This window comes from Palaemon carinicauda, chromosome 2, assembly GCF_036898095.1.
Source record: "Palaemon carinicauda isolate YSFRI2023 chromosome 2, ASM3689809v2, whole genome shotgun sequence".
Classification (NCBI taxonomy): domain Eukaryota; kingdom Metazoa; phylum Arthropoda; class Malacostraca; order Decapoda; family Palaemonidae; genus Palaemon; species Palaemon carinicauda.
Window position 1 is genome coordinate 10,035,120 of NC_090726.1, and position 15,000 is coordinate 10,050,119.

The 15,000-nt window shown below is 35.5% G+C and overlaps 1 protein-coding gene across 1 annotated transcript in view; it reads right to left on the bottom strand.

Annotated features, from left to right (window-relative positions):
- Nucleotides 1–15,000, bottom strand: part of LOC137615060 (putative autophagy-related protein 11) — an 84,869-nt gene that overhangs the window by 68,001 nt on the left and 1,868 nt on the right. The window contains exon 4 of the mRNA XM_068344696.1: nucleotides 14,394–14,444. Coding sequence (XP_068200797.1) covers nucleotides 14,394–14,444 — 51 coding nt within the window. The remainder of the gene's footprint in view (nucleotides 1–14,393; nucleotides 14,445–15,000) is intronic.

Consider the following 15,000-nt stretch of genomic DNA (forward strand, 5'->3'; position numbering starts at 1 on the left):
TATATATATATATGTATATGCAGGGATTGCAACAGTCTTGCAACTCGGAGTGCCCACCTACCAGAAGGTGGAGCCCACAAACACTTTCGCAGGTTAGTAAACTCGTTTCAATGTGCCTATATGAAGCAGTGATGTCATAACAAATTTTAAGTAGCTTTCAGAAGACCTGATTCTAAAAGAAATCTAAAAATACCGCTTACATAGTACAACACATTCTACCCAAGAATCTTAGCAAGGATGAACCTGTGATCCTATGACTGAGTATGACCACCACGATTTCAGACGGGTGTCAGCCATGAAATCAACGTATGCAGAAGCAGTGGCAACTAATCCCCATTCCAGGGAAGGGGAGAGCAAACTCATAAGGGGAGGAGACTCACCGAGTGTTGGCAGTGTGTGGGAGATAGGCACCCAACGAGTGGAGTGTCAACCCAAATGTCATCTATCTCGGGATTAAAGGTTCAAGGTTACTTATGTGTGTCAGAGGCAAGCGACAGTGACATTGCCCTAGCAAGAAGGACAATGCCCCAGAGACTGACCCTATAGACATATGATCAGCGACCAAGGCACCCCCCCCCCTCCCCTATAGGGCCACGGAAGGCTAGGCAATGGATGCTGATTACACAAGGATAAAAGCTAAGGTCGGACGGGTTGTGGTATACAATCCCCACCCTATATCAGGGGAGGGATGGAAGCAAAGAAAAAGGAAGGGTAAGACGAGGGAGACGGTTCCCACCCCCTCTCCCCATGGCAGCAGCAGCAATAAAAAAAAACAGTGAGCACGACCAGCTCAGCGATGATGGAGTGGAAACCAACTCTCTTTCTGGTAGTCATACCTCCCTCGGTATCCACAACCTCATACTTGCGACACTAGAGGAGACGGGTGCGGGGTTAAACAGTGTCGCAAGAGAGGTCATGATCCACTGCTGCCCATACCATGGTCCAAGAAATCGGTTCGGAGTCCTGGCGATCAGATAGATCTTCAAGATAGATCAGTCAAAGCCTTGATCTATACAGGTGCTAGCATTCGATTCTGGAACAAGGAAGCTCCTTCCGTCCTCTATAGCCAACGACACCAATCATCTTTGACACGCCAGAGAAAATAAACTACAGGCTAGACATACAACGACAGTCAACTATCCCATAGGATTTATAGAAATCAGACAATTTTTGTTTTCTATCATACCTACCTTAAGTATACCAGGTATCGAAAATGTACTTAGTCTATATTTTACGTCCAACCAAATACCGATTTGTATGGAAAGATAGTATAAAAGGAAGGTGCATTCTGCCGATAGAAGGTTATGAAAGAGGAAGTGCCTATGCGGAAGGAGAGACACAAGTGAGGAAGGTAACAGCGGTACCTGATTAAAGTAGCGATATGGCCACTAAGTCCTTACGTGTATAACAGTACCCTCGTCATGGCCTACCCCGGATAGAACAAAGGTCGTTGTTAGACCACATGAAAAATGGGCATACGTAGAGTTAGAGGGCTTCTCAGAAATTAGATGGAGCAAAGCGGACATCTCGATAATTAGATTATCAAATGAAAAAATTTATTTTAGAAAATGCTTCTAGGGGTTTGCAAAATTTCTGATAACGGAATCTTGGGAGCCGCGATTCCAGCTCGCACAGACGAACACACTCAATCCTTGATTATTCAAGGCCGAAAACAATCTCCACCATAATATCATGCTATAGTTAATAACTTCGTTAATTGTTATCCCAATATAATTAATTTACAATTGGAGACAATCCACTGAGGAAGATTGATTGATTTTCCCTTTAGCATTGAAACTGGGCAGACGAAGCCAATCAGGTGCCTTACAGGATGTCCGTTCAATTCCAAGGAGAGATACAAAGGGAATTTAGTAAATTGAGGGACCAAGGGAATATCGAGGAGAGCGAATCCTCCTCGGCTTCTCCAGTTATAACAGTGAGGGGAAAGGATGGCTCGGTAAGATTTTGTTTATATTATAGGAAATTGAGTAAAACCACAGAAGACAATGCGTTTTCATTTCCCTTAATCTAAGAATTACTCGTAAAGGTACGGGATAATAAATATTTTACAACTATAGATTTTAAATATGCATACTATCAAATACCATCCAGGAATACAGTGAATGCAAAACGGCATCTGTACACTGTTTAAAAGAAAATTCCAATATAAAATTTTCCGCAAAAATATAGTTTTGATCCGCATTTCAGTAAAATACAGGCGACCGTAATTTTACCATACTTTGTTATTATCCGTTTTTAATACAGTAAAAATCCTGGAATAGATGTTGCTGGGCATTTACCGTTCTTTAATGCAATTTTTCAAGTGTAGCCAACGACCACCTATTTCAGTTTAATCTTCTCACTTTTGGGGTTAACTAGAGTAATGATGGCAGTGTTATCTGCCTTAATTGCTTTTAATGTTCTTGGTTATCTAGACGACATCATGATTAAAGGAAAATTGTATAATAGCATAATAATAATATTCGTAGTCTTAAAAGCATTGCCCCGTAATGATATGAAAATATATTTATCGAAGTGAACATTTGCAAGTCAGTCGGAAGACAGAAAATGCCTTAACTTTTTTTTATTTTTTAGAAGGTAATTTATACATTTATATCCTCCTCTCAAATAGGGAAAACTTACAGAGAAAATATTCATGTACATATTACCATTTTAATTATTATATCTAATTACACTTTTTTAAATTAAAGGTTATTCAGTCTCCGTCGCAGTTAATTGAGGTAAACATTCATGAGTATTTATTATCGAAGTCAAGTAAATATTACTACCTGATGATATTAGTAGTTCACTCTTCAACACTATTGATATTTAATAACAAAAGATAGGAAGAATTAAACATTATTACAGTATAAGAACAGTATGAATATTGTAAGTGGAGTTTAGTTAAAAAGAATGATATTGGTAATTTCTGTATATATCAGAACTCTCACTAATATATGTTCACAACAGCTTTTCATTTACCTTGGAATTCCCTAAAAAAATATATTCTTTAAAGCAATCTTCCCTCAAAGAACATATCTTTTAAGAATATACGAAATCTTCATTTACCTTTTAATTCCCTAAAAAAATATGTTCTTTAAAACAATCTTTCCCCAAAGAACATATCTTTTAGAATATACGAAATCAATCGAAAATTCTGTCAGGTTGACAATGCACTATGTTCTGGGCAAATCCAATTTCTTATGACTCTCCGGATGTCTTTCCACTTTCAATCATACCTTTATATTGCGTCAATATCCTTCAGCAACGAGGTTTTTCATATCAGAAATTCTTCTTTTTCCTTTTTCTCTTGTCGGGTCTTTCTTGCAACGTTATATGGCATGTCAATATGTAAAAAGAAGTCCCCTTTTTTGACATACCAGAGAATATAATATCATGTTCTCTCTCTCTCTACTTCTCGACACTGAGGCAGCTTCCACTCAAAATACAAGTTAAAGTCTTGCTTCCTATATGATTAATAGGTGCCTTTATCATTCCCCTTTTTCAATGCCTAAATTGCATCCCAAACTTTTATACTATTCATTCTCAAAAGGAATTTGTCCCTTTATCTTAGTAATATTTGCATTGGTTTTGTCTCAATGATTTTGAATTCCAAATTGCTCTAATCTGATTACTGTAATCAGTGATATTTTCCTCTCTCTCTCTCTCTCTCTCTCTCTCTCTCTCTCTCTCTCTCTCTCTCTCTCTCTCTCTCTCTCTCTCTCTCCCAAGGGGAGGTCTTGTCTCCTCTATGATTGATAGGTGCTTCATAATCCCCCTTTTTCAGTGCCTAAATTGCATTCTAAACTTCAATACTATTCATTTTCAAAAGGAATTTAGCCTTTTATCTTAGGAACATTTACAGTGCTTTTATTTCTCAACGGTTTTGAATTACAAATTGCTCCAATATTTGGTTATTATAATTAAAGTAATTCTCTCTCTCTCTCTCTCTCTCTCTCTCTTCTCTCTCTCTCTCTCTCTCTCTCTCTCTCTCTCTCTCTCTCTCTCTCTTCTCTCCTCTCTCTCTCTCTCTCTCTGTGCCAGATAACTGATAATCAATCAATCAACCTCTCTCTTTATGAAAAGAGTTTGGAGATGAACCCGTTCAGAATTAAATCCATTATCATCTAATTATTATAATAACATAAATACTTTCCTTAATCTACAGAGGATTATCTAGGTAATATGCTTAAAGATAATCGAAGATTTAAGAACAAAATTAACATTGATCCTTTTTTGGGGGGATATACAGTATGCAGGATATGCAGTGTATTACAAAATGTAGGTCAAGTAATTGCTATAAACTTGTTTGGTTCTCAATAGCCTTTCATTTACCTTTGAATTCCATAAGTTTCATATATTTTAAAACAATCTTCCCACAAAGAACATAACTTTTTAGAATATACGAAATCCATCGAAAATTCTGTCAGGTTGACAATGCACTGTGTTCCGGGCAAATCCAATTTCTTATGACTCCCCGGATGTCTTTCCATTTTCAATCGTAACATATTGCGTCAATATCCTCCAACGCTGAGGTTTTTCATATCAGAAATTCTTCTTTTTACCTTTTTCTCTTATTCCTTCTTGCAACGTTACATGGGATGTCAAGGTGTTAAAAGAAGTCCCCCTTTTGACATACCAGAGAATATAATATCATGTTCTCTCTCTTTACATCTCGACACTGAGGCACCTTCCATTCGAAACGCAAGCTGAAGTCTTGCTTCCTATATGATTGATAGGTGCCTTTATCATTCCCCTTTTTCAATGCCTAAATTGCATCCCAAACTTTTATACTATTCATTCTCAAAAGGAATTTGTCCCTTTATTTTAGGAATATTTGCATTGGTTTTGTCTCAATGGTTTTGAATTCCAATTTGCTCTAATATTTGATTACTGTAATCAAAGTGATATTTTCCGTTCTCTCTCTCTCTCTCTCTCTCTCTCTCTCTCTCTCTCTCTCTCTCTCTCTCTCTCTCTCTCTCTCTCTCAAGGGGAAGTATTGTCTCCTCTATGATTGACAGGTGCTTCATAATCTCCCCTTTTCAATGCCTAAATTGCATTCTAAACTTCAATACTATTCATTTTCAAAATGAATTTGGACGTTTAGCTTAGGAACATTTGTATTGGTTTTATTTGTTCAACGGTTTTGAAATACGTGTTGTATTAGATTTCTATTATTGTATTCAAAGCTATATGTTCTCTCTCTCTCTCTCTCTCTCTCTCTCTCTCTCTCTCTCTCTCTCTCTCTCTCTCTCTCTCTCTCTTTCTCTATTCTCTCTCTCTCTCTCTCTCTCTCTCTCTCTCTCTCTCTCTCTCTCTCTCTCTCTCTCTCTCTCTCTATGATAAAAAAGTTTGAGGATGAACCTGTTAAGAATTAATTCCACTGTAGTTTAATAACTTCAATAACCTAAATACTTTACTTAATCTACAGAGAATATTTTAAGTCATCGGCTTAATAATAATCAATGATTTAAGAACTATTACCATTAATTCAAATATATTCTACTCTACCTGCAAGGAACGAAATTAAACGATGAACCTCTTTTCCTTGGGATATGTTTCTATATTATATACATTGTATTATAAAATATAGGTCAAGTAATTGCTAAAAACTTGTTTGGGTCCTTGCAACAGACTTTCAAAATAAAGCTGTGTTTATCTTCCTTCGTAGGTAATTTAAGTTTTATTTACCTAAGTGTTACTATACATTCTATTAACGTGAAAGTTATAAATTTATGTGATTGGTTTCGTATTCAGCAAAGCGCAAGGTTTAGAAACTCATTTTTATTGTTCAATTATTCAGAAATTAATTTTCTCTTTGCCCGTTTGCGATCCAAGTAATAAAGCAAAATTATAGTAATTCATCAGTTTAGGCAAAACATATTAAAGAAACGTTTAGGACAGGGAAAATGTTTGGGAAGAAGGAAACGTTTGGGATAGAGAAATAGTTTAGCATAGAGAAAACGTTTGGGATAGAGAAAACGTTCGGGATAGACAAACCGTTTGGAATGAAGGAAACGTTTTGGATAGAGAAAGCGTTTGTGATGGGGGAAACGTTTGGGATAGAAAAGGCGTTTGGGATGGAGGAAACGTTTGGAATAGAGAAAATGTTTGGAATGAAGGAAACTCTTGGGATAGAGAAAGCGTTTGGGATGAAGGAAACGTTTGAGATGAAGGAAACGTTTGGAATAGAGAAAACGTTTGGGTTAAACATTTAACCGAAACATGATTTATCCTAACATAACAATACAAACGTTGTCTTTATTCTCCCTATTCTGATTTGTTTCATCCATCAGTCTCCTTCATGAAGAACGACACATTCCATTTAACATCATGTTTATTGCTTCATTACCAGACATTTAATAGAGCTGAAATTGCTATTGTGTTCACAGGTAGAATTGTGATATAAGAGACGTTTAGGCGAAAATGGTAACAAGTATTAATGTCTTTCAAGGGATAAACTTACTGAGAGAGAGAGAGAGAGAGAGAGAGAGAGAGAGAGAGAGAGAGAGAGAGAGAGAGAGAGAGAGAGAGAGAGAGAGAGAGCTGACTTTTCCAGGGAGGAAGCAGAAGCTAAGGCTCTATTGAAAACCCTTAACAGGGTTAACTTGGCGCAGAAAGAGAGAGAGAGAGAGAGAGAGAGAGAGAGAGAGAGAGAGAGAGAGAGAGAGAGAGAGAGAGAGATTTAAAAAGTCATAATTGCTTCCATTCAGATGTAGTAAAGACAAAAAAAAAGTTGAAGAGTGTCAAGGAAAATCGTTTTTTTTTTTTTCATAAGGGTTTGCAACTTCATATTTTTCAATCCCATTAGTGAATATTTAAATTTTTATTCAACGTTTTATTTCTTTTTCTTTTTTTTTGGGGGGGGGGGGTGGTAATGAATAAACAATTTAATTACTATTGACGTGTCTCAACTCAGGACTAAAAAAAACAATAACAACATAGAAGCAGTCTGAGCAAAGATCTGGCAGTAATTTTAGTCTTTTGGAAGCGTTCTAAATATTATGAATGTTGTCTCTGCAAATATCTGGGAGTAATTTAAGTTTACAGTGGCTATAATTATTAATTGTTCATCGTTAAATCTAATTATTAGCTGGGCTCCACAATGCACTAGAAGAGTTGGAAGAACCCAGGCCCACATGGCCGAGGAATATGAAGCGTGAAGTAGGAGATGATGAATGGAGAAGTGTTGAATTTAAAGCTCAAGATAGAGACGACTGGCGAAATCTAACGGAGGCTCTTTGCGTCAATAGGCGTAGGAGGAGAGGATGGTGATGACATCTAAACATATTTTAGCATATTTCATTTTATTTAGCTTTTTTAGGTAAATCACAATGAGATAACAATTGAAATTAATTAAGTAATACCTCGTTCATCTCTCATTAAATGAACGTAAGTAATCTTCCTAATTTTCTAAATCTACTTTTATAGTTTCATCCTTGAACATCAGTTTGCTATTGACTGAAATAACAATCAAATCTTCATTCGGTAAGAGGATTTGGTTGACTGTTCTAAAGTCTATTTCACTATATATAACTTATTGTCATATTGACAATATGCTTGAGGGTACATTCGGGCACACTATTCTATCTTATTTCTCTTCCTCTTGATTTTTAATAGTTGTTATAGTTTATATGAGAAAGGTTTATTTTAATATTGTTACTATACTTGAAAAATTTTAAGTGATAATTACTTCTCTAGTAGTTTATTTATTTCCTTATTTCCTTTCCTCACTGGGCTACTTTCCCTGTTGGAGCCCTTGAGTTTGTAGCATCTTGCTTTTCCAAATAAGGATGTAGCTTACCTAGTAATAATAATATTAATAATAATAATAATAATAATGATAATAATAATAATAATAATAATAATAATGATGATAATAATAATATTAAAGTTGATAATAATAATAATAATAATAATAATAATAATAATAATAATAATAATAATAATAATAATAATAATGGCTGCATCGGCAGAGTTTATTTTCTTATCCAATTTTTCTATTTTCCGGATAATTCTCTTCTCTAGAGCGCTGCAATCAGCCAGCAGACTTGAAAAATTCATCAGTCAGGTGAATGACAAAATTGGGAAGACTTTTCAAGTATATTCTCACAAAATACAAGTAAAACTTTTGGTACAAAATAGTAAAAAACTACGACGCGTTTCGAGGATAAGTCCTTCCTCGTCTTCAGGTAGAGAGTGAGGTGGATGCTGCAGTCGGGTGGTATATATACCCAGGATCAGGATTACAATTGAAAGGGCTCGAATTTTCGTTGGTTTTCATTGTTTGATCGGAGCTGGTATGGTATGGTGTCTGGTGTACGACGATCCCACCTGACTGATGAATTTTTCAAGTCTGCTGGCTGATTGCAGCGCTCTAGAGAAGAGAATTATCCGGAAAATAGAAAAATTGGATAAGAAAATAAACTCTGCCGATGCAGCCATTACTTTTAACTCAACCTGCCTAAAAGAGGGTCTCCTAACACAATAATAATAATAATAATAATAAGAATAAGAAGAAGAAGAAGAAGAAGAAGAAGAAGAAGAAGAAGAATACAATCTTTATGAAAACCCTCCCTTGACTTTTAGTAAATTTGGCCATGATAGTTAATTTCTTTATTTTTAATTTGTTATTTAGAGTCATTTATAGATGGTAAATAAAGTAACAATTTTTTTCAGAATTACGATGAAATTATATTTATTAAAATATAATTATTAATTAATACCAAACTTCGGAAAAAAAGAGAAGTTTGAGATAAAAAGAAGAACATTTCTCTTTTGAGAATTCTAGATAATTTTCTACTTTAGATGAGAAAGACTATAAAAGGTGAAGTAAATCTTTCTAAAATAATAGAAGTCATTGAAGATCAAATGACATTGAATAAGAAAAATATTTAGCCATTAAAATGTCGTGATTAGTAATGAGTAAAGAAACTTTTTGACGTGTGCAAAAATGTATTAATAAATATAATGTTTATCCTGTTTCGAGAATAAAGAACTGCAAAAGAATCTTTTGATGAATTTTCCTGGAAAGGAGGATATAAAAGGAGAAAGAAGAAAGATTGCTGCTTTGGCAGTGACGTGATGCTGGAGAAAACAGTCAATTTGTTGCTCTTACCAGAGATTTCTGTCATTCAGCCAAAAATTTTCTCCGAAGAATTTCTTTGAAATTCCATCATTTTTTTTTTTTTTTTTTTTTTTACTGTTATAAAACTCCATCATTGGCAGCTGTTATATCGGTGTTTTACCATCTCTGTACAAGACGGATTATAATCGCACCTTCCCTGAAATTCAGATAGGCCAATTAAGGGATAAGTTGTAACAAAATAGTTTGACTTGATAGACATTGTTCTATGATAGCCTTCAAGGTAAACGTAATCAAACACGTAATTATATGTGAAGGGATATATATATATATATATATATATATGTATGTATATATATATATATGTATATATATATATATTTATATATATATATATATATATATATATATATATATATATATATATATATATATATATATATATATATATAGAGAGAGAGAGAGAGAGAGAGAGAGAGAGAGAGAGAGAGAGAGAGAGAGAGCATATATATTTACATATATATATATATATATATGTGTGTGTATATATATATGTATATATATATATATATATATATATATATATATATATATATATATATATATATATATATATATATGTGTGTGTGTGTGTGTGTGCATTTATATGCATATATAGGTAGGCTATATATGTACATTTGTGTACATGTATATGTTTTATATGCACAGTATATATGTATGTATATATATATATATATATATATATATATATATATATATATAATATAAAGTAAATATATGTATATATATATACATGTATATATATATATATATATATATATATATATATATATATATATATATACTATGTACATATTGGAATATATAAGAATTCATGCATGCGTATGTATGCGTAAGAGTCTATGTATGACCTATAAGAGGACTGAATAATCAGTTTTCAGCCTGGCTATGACGAAAACGATGAAGTTGGTAAATATATTTTCTTTTCAAAAATAAAAATGAAATTAAATTAGTAGATCGATTATTGTAGGGATAACTTAGATGAAAACTATAGCACAGATGTTAGAATATTCAATACTTTTAAAAGGAGTAAAAGTCTCCTGAATTATTTTATATTGTTTAGTTAAATTCAGTTACCATTAACCAATAAATTTTGGTAAAATAAGTTTGAAAAGTTTCAATTGCTCTTCTTTGTGGTGGCCGGATTGTAGTGTCCTTACCTGGTGATTGCCAGACTAAGGTTCGAGTCCCGCTCAAACTTGTTAGTTCCATTAGTCGCTACAACCTAACTATCCTTGTGAGCTAAGAAGGGGGGTTTTGGGGAGCCTATACGTCTGTCTGCTGAGTTATCAGCAGCCATTGCCTGGCCCTCCTTGGTCCTAGCTTGGGTGGAGAGGGGGCTTGGGCGCTGATCATATGTATATATGGTCAGTCTCTAGGGCATCGTCCTGCTTGATAGGGTAATGTCACTGTCCCTTGCCTCTGCCATTCATGAGCGACCTTTAAACCTTTAAACCTTTAAATCTATATTATACAAACAAATCAAATAAAATCCATGATATATTCAAATAATATTTCACTTGAAACCAAAACGATTTAGGAAATAAATACAGTTGAAGAATATGCATTATGAGAATAAAATAGTATCCACGCGGTCTTTCTTTGAACGTCATTAAATATGTAACATTCTGTTTGCTAAGAATTTTAACAATACAATATTCATTTAAAGAATTCTCCCTATCTAAACGTTTAATAACATTACACTGTTAAAAAAACGTAGTTTTAATCGGAAGTTCTCCGTAAAAAATATACTGTTCTCAGCCGTATTTCAGTGGTAACAACATGTGACCGTAATTTTTACCTTACTTTGTTATTATCTTTTACGGGTTGGTGACCGTAATATCACTCCTTTACGTCAATATATTCGTTTATAAAACGGTAAAATTCCTGGAAAAAATGTTGCCAGGCAATGACCGTTTCTTATGCAATTTTTGAAAAGTGAAAAAATAAAACAGCACAAATGACATCTTGCAGCTGTACTAGCTTCCTGTCCTCCGTCCGCTGATGAGAATCCCCAGGTGTCTCATTATTACGTTTCTTTTAGCTGTAACATTAATGGAATTTCCTCCCCTCATTTACATAAATCTTTAATTACTCTCCTTGCCAGCAAAGGGGAAGGGAATGACTATGAGCAGTAATGTGAATCCATGAAAACATTGAAAGGTCAGTTGATTCAAATAAACTCGGGTGCTATTAAGGAAGGTAGCTTGTCTCACATATAAAGGTTTAAAGGCCACTCATGAATGGCAGCGTCATTGCCCTGTCGAGCAGGATAATCCCCTAGAGACTCCACCCAAGCTAGAACCAATGAGGGCCAGGCAATGAATGCTAATGACTAAGCAGGTAGACATATAAGGCTCCACCAAACTCCCCATCCTTAGCTCACAAGGACGGTGAGGTTGCAGCGACCAAAGACACTAACGGGTTTGAGCGGGACTCGAACCAGTTAGGGCCACCACAATCCTGATTGCAAGTCATTCAAGACAAGCGTTGATTATTCTTTATTTAAAAGTTTTCAATTTTTTGGTTTCCTTTTTATCGAACTATAAATTCTATCTAATAATGAATGTAACATATTTTCCTTACTAATTATTTGGTTAATCCCAAGATTTACTAGAGTTGTAAACAATAAATTACTCGAAGTTTCCACTCTTTTGAGTTCAATTTGTCGGATTTTTTACATCAGGATATTGAATGGTTATTTTTCTTATCTAATATTTTCCATCATGAAGTGGTGAACAGATATTGTTTGTTTTGATATATCCTCCTAAGTCCTTTTCGAGAGACCTCCTCCACATCCATCCCGTTCAATTGAACTCAGTTTCATTTTACCTCAATTCAAGTTTTTCCTCTAATTGTGTATGAATCTTTAAACAGTTTCTCTTAAGAACAAGTCAGCGAAAAATTACCCTTTGTTGCAACCCACACTGATCAATTCATTAGATTCAAAGGTGAGATATTTCATGTTGCATAAAACGTCTTTTTAATCTTGTTTCTTAATAATCTGTAGTACCAAAAGTACCTAATTAACTATTACACGAAAAGATATTTTCCAAAAGGCTAATTAGCTATTACAGTGGTTTTAGAAAATATCCATATAAACTATCGTAATTGGGTATTTCCATAATATATTTTCATTTAGTTCTAAAGCATCGCAATTACCAGCTTATATAAAATTCATTAAGGAGTAATATATGCTCACCTACACACAACGTTTACAAAGCTCCCAGCAGGTTCAAATCACTGGGAGTTCTTTCACCAAACAGCTATCAGCTTCGAAAACAATTTCTTCGGAGGGAAGAAGAAGTAGAAAAAAGAAAAGATGGTGAAGAGAGAGAGAGAGAGAGAGAGAGAGAGAGAGAGAGAGAGAGAGAGAGAGAGAGAGAGACGGGGGGGGGATGAAGAAAGGGTGTTCTATGTATATCTATTAATATGTACATATACATATATAGATATATATGTGTATATATATACATATATATATATATATATATATATATATATATATATATATGTGTGTGTGTGTGTGTGTGTGTGTGAGTGTGTGTATACATATATGTTTATATATGTATGTATATATAGATATGTACAGTATATATATATACATATATATATATATATATATATATATATATATATATATATATATGTTTGTCTTTGAATGTATTTATATATATATATATATATATATATATATATATATATATATATATATATATATATATACACATGAAAAACAGCTTGCTCCTTATACCGATTATCTTACTATATTTACATCAATCCAATCATCTGAGTATAGACAAATACTTGAATTCGACTGGTATCTGGTATTTTTGAAAAAGGAATACTCTTTAGAATTCGTAATGTAAACCATGAAATTTAAGATTGATTTCCAAGCTGCAAAAACATAGGAATGTTTAGGTTGAGTTTGCTTCGCATCTTGTGGTGTTCAGCTATTTGATTTTTCTTCTTAGCAGGTCCGAAAATCATCTACGGGCAAACCTGCGCCAGTGAGCCCCCCTGAGAAATTTAATAAAGTGCTTGCTTGGACAAGTGGACCACTTAAACAGGCCGGGTGGTGAAGCCAAGCGTCATTGTTGGGCTGGTCGGCGAAGCCAAGTGGGCAGTACAGTGAAGCCAAGTGGGCAGTACAGTGAAGCCAAGCGTTAATTTTTGGCCGGTTGGTGAAGCCAAGCGTCATTTTACCCACTCAAACAAGACACGCTCATTCATCATTATCAGTGTTTCTTCACCTTAAGCCTAAAAAAGAACCTTAAACCTAAAAAAAAAAAAATCTTAAGCCTAAAAAAAAAAAAAAAAAAAATCAATTTAACAATCCTAGGCGCTATTGTTGGGCCAGGCGGTGGAGCCAAGCGGGCCAGGCGGTGAAGCCAAGCGCCATTGTTGTGCCGGACGATGAGGCCAAGCGGGCCAGGCAATGAAGCCAAGCGCCATTGTTGTGCCGGGCGATAAAGTCAAGCGGGTCAGGCGGTGAAGCCAAGCGCCATTTTAGGCCAGGCGGTGAAGCCAAGTGCCATTGTAGGCCAGGCGGTGAAGCCAAGCGGGCCAGGCGATGAAGCCAAGCGCCATTGTTTTGCCGGGCGATGTAGCCAAGCGGGCCAGGCAATGAAGCCAAGCGGGCCAGGCAATGAAGCCAAGCGCCATTGTTGTGCCGGGCGATGAAGCCAAGTGGGCCAGGCGGTGAAGCCAAGCGCCATTGTTGGGCCGGGCAGTGAAGCCAAGCGGGCCAGGTGGTGAAGCCAAGCACCATTTCAGGCCAGGCAGTGAAGCCAAGTACCATTTTAGGCCAGGCGGTGAAGCCAAGTGCCATTGTAGGCCGGGCGGTGAAGCCGAGCGTCATTTTACCCACTCAAACAAGACACGCTCATTCATCATTATCAGGGTTTCTTCACCTGCATAGCCAGTCCTTAAGCCTAAAAAAGAACCTTAAACCTAAAAAAAACCTTAAGCCTAAAAAAAAACCTTAAGCCTAAAAACACCTTAAGCCTAAAAAAAACCTTAAGCCTAAAAAAAACCTTAAGCCTAAAAAAAAAACCTTAAGCCTAAAAAAAACCTTAAACCTAAAAAAAAAACCTTAAGCCTAAAAAAAAAACCCTAAGCCTAAAAAAAATGAATTTTGTGAGGGCATCAGCTCACCAATTGTAAGGACCAAAACTTACTCTGCTCATCCCAGTTCTTCAACCTTCATCAGCAGCTATTTGATATCAGAACACCTTTCCAGACTGACCTGCTCCGAAGAGGCACAGCTTCCTTCACTACCTGATTATCTTGGTCCAACCTGTAAGGACAAGACTGCCTACTAGAAGAAGCCTAGCTCGTTCCCTCTGCAGAGCCGGTCTTCTAGATTATTTCCTCAGAACCACCCGAAGGTTGATATCCGAAAGAATAGATCTAGATATCCGACCATTTGTACACTTGACAAACGGCTTGTACTCGTCCATCAAGGTACAGATCATACTAGAATCAGCGGGGTTTCTTCCCTCAGTAGGCCATTGTCCTCCAGGTTATTCAAAGAGGTGTAATTCAAGCTGGATAGTTAAGCCTTGCATCCTCCAAGCTGGTCAGTCCTTCCAAGTATCCTCCCTCTAGCTGTCTGTCAGTGGGGGGGAGGGGATCTCTTTCCTGTGGATGTGGTATCTCGAACTTGTCCTGATTGGATTGAGCACAATTATCTGAAGGTTTGGTCCTGGCAAAGCTCGGCTGAATCTCCTTTCCCTCACAAAATAAGCTGAAACTAAACTTTTTTGGAGGGAGGGTTTAATTTTTTTTTCTTTTTTTTTTCATTTTTAGATTTTTTTTTATTTATTTTTTCATTTTTTTATTTTATTTTTATT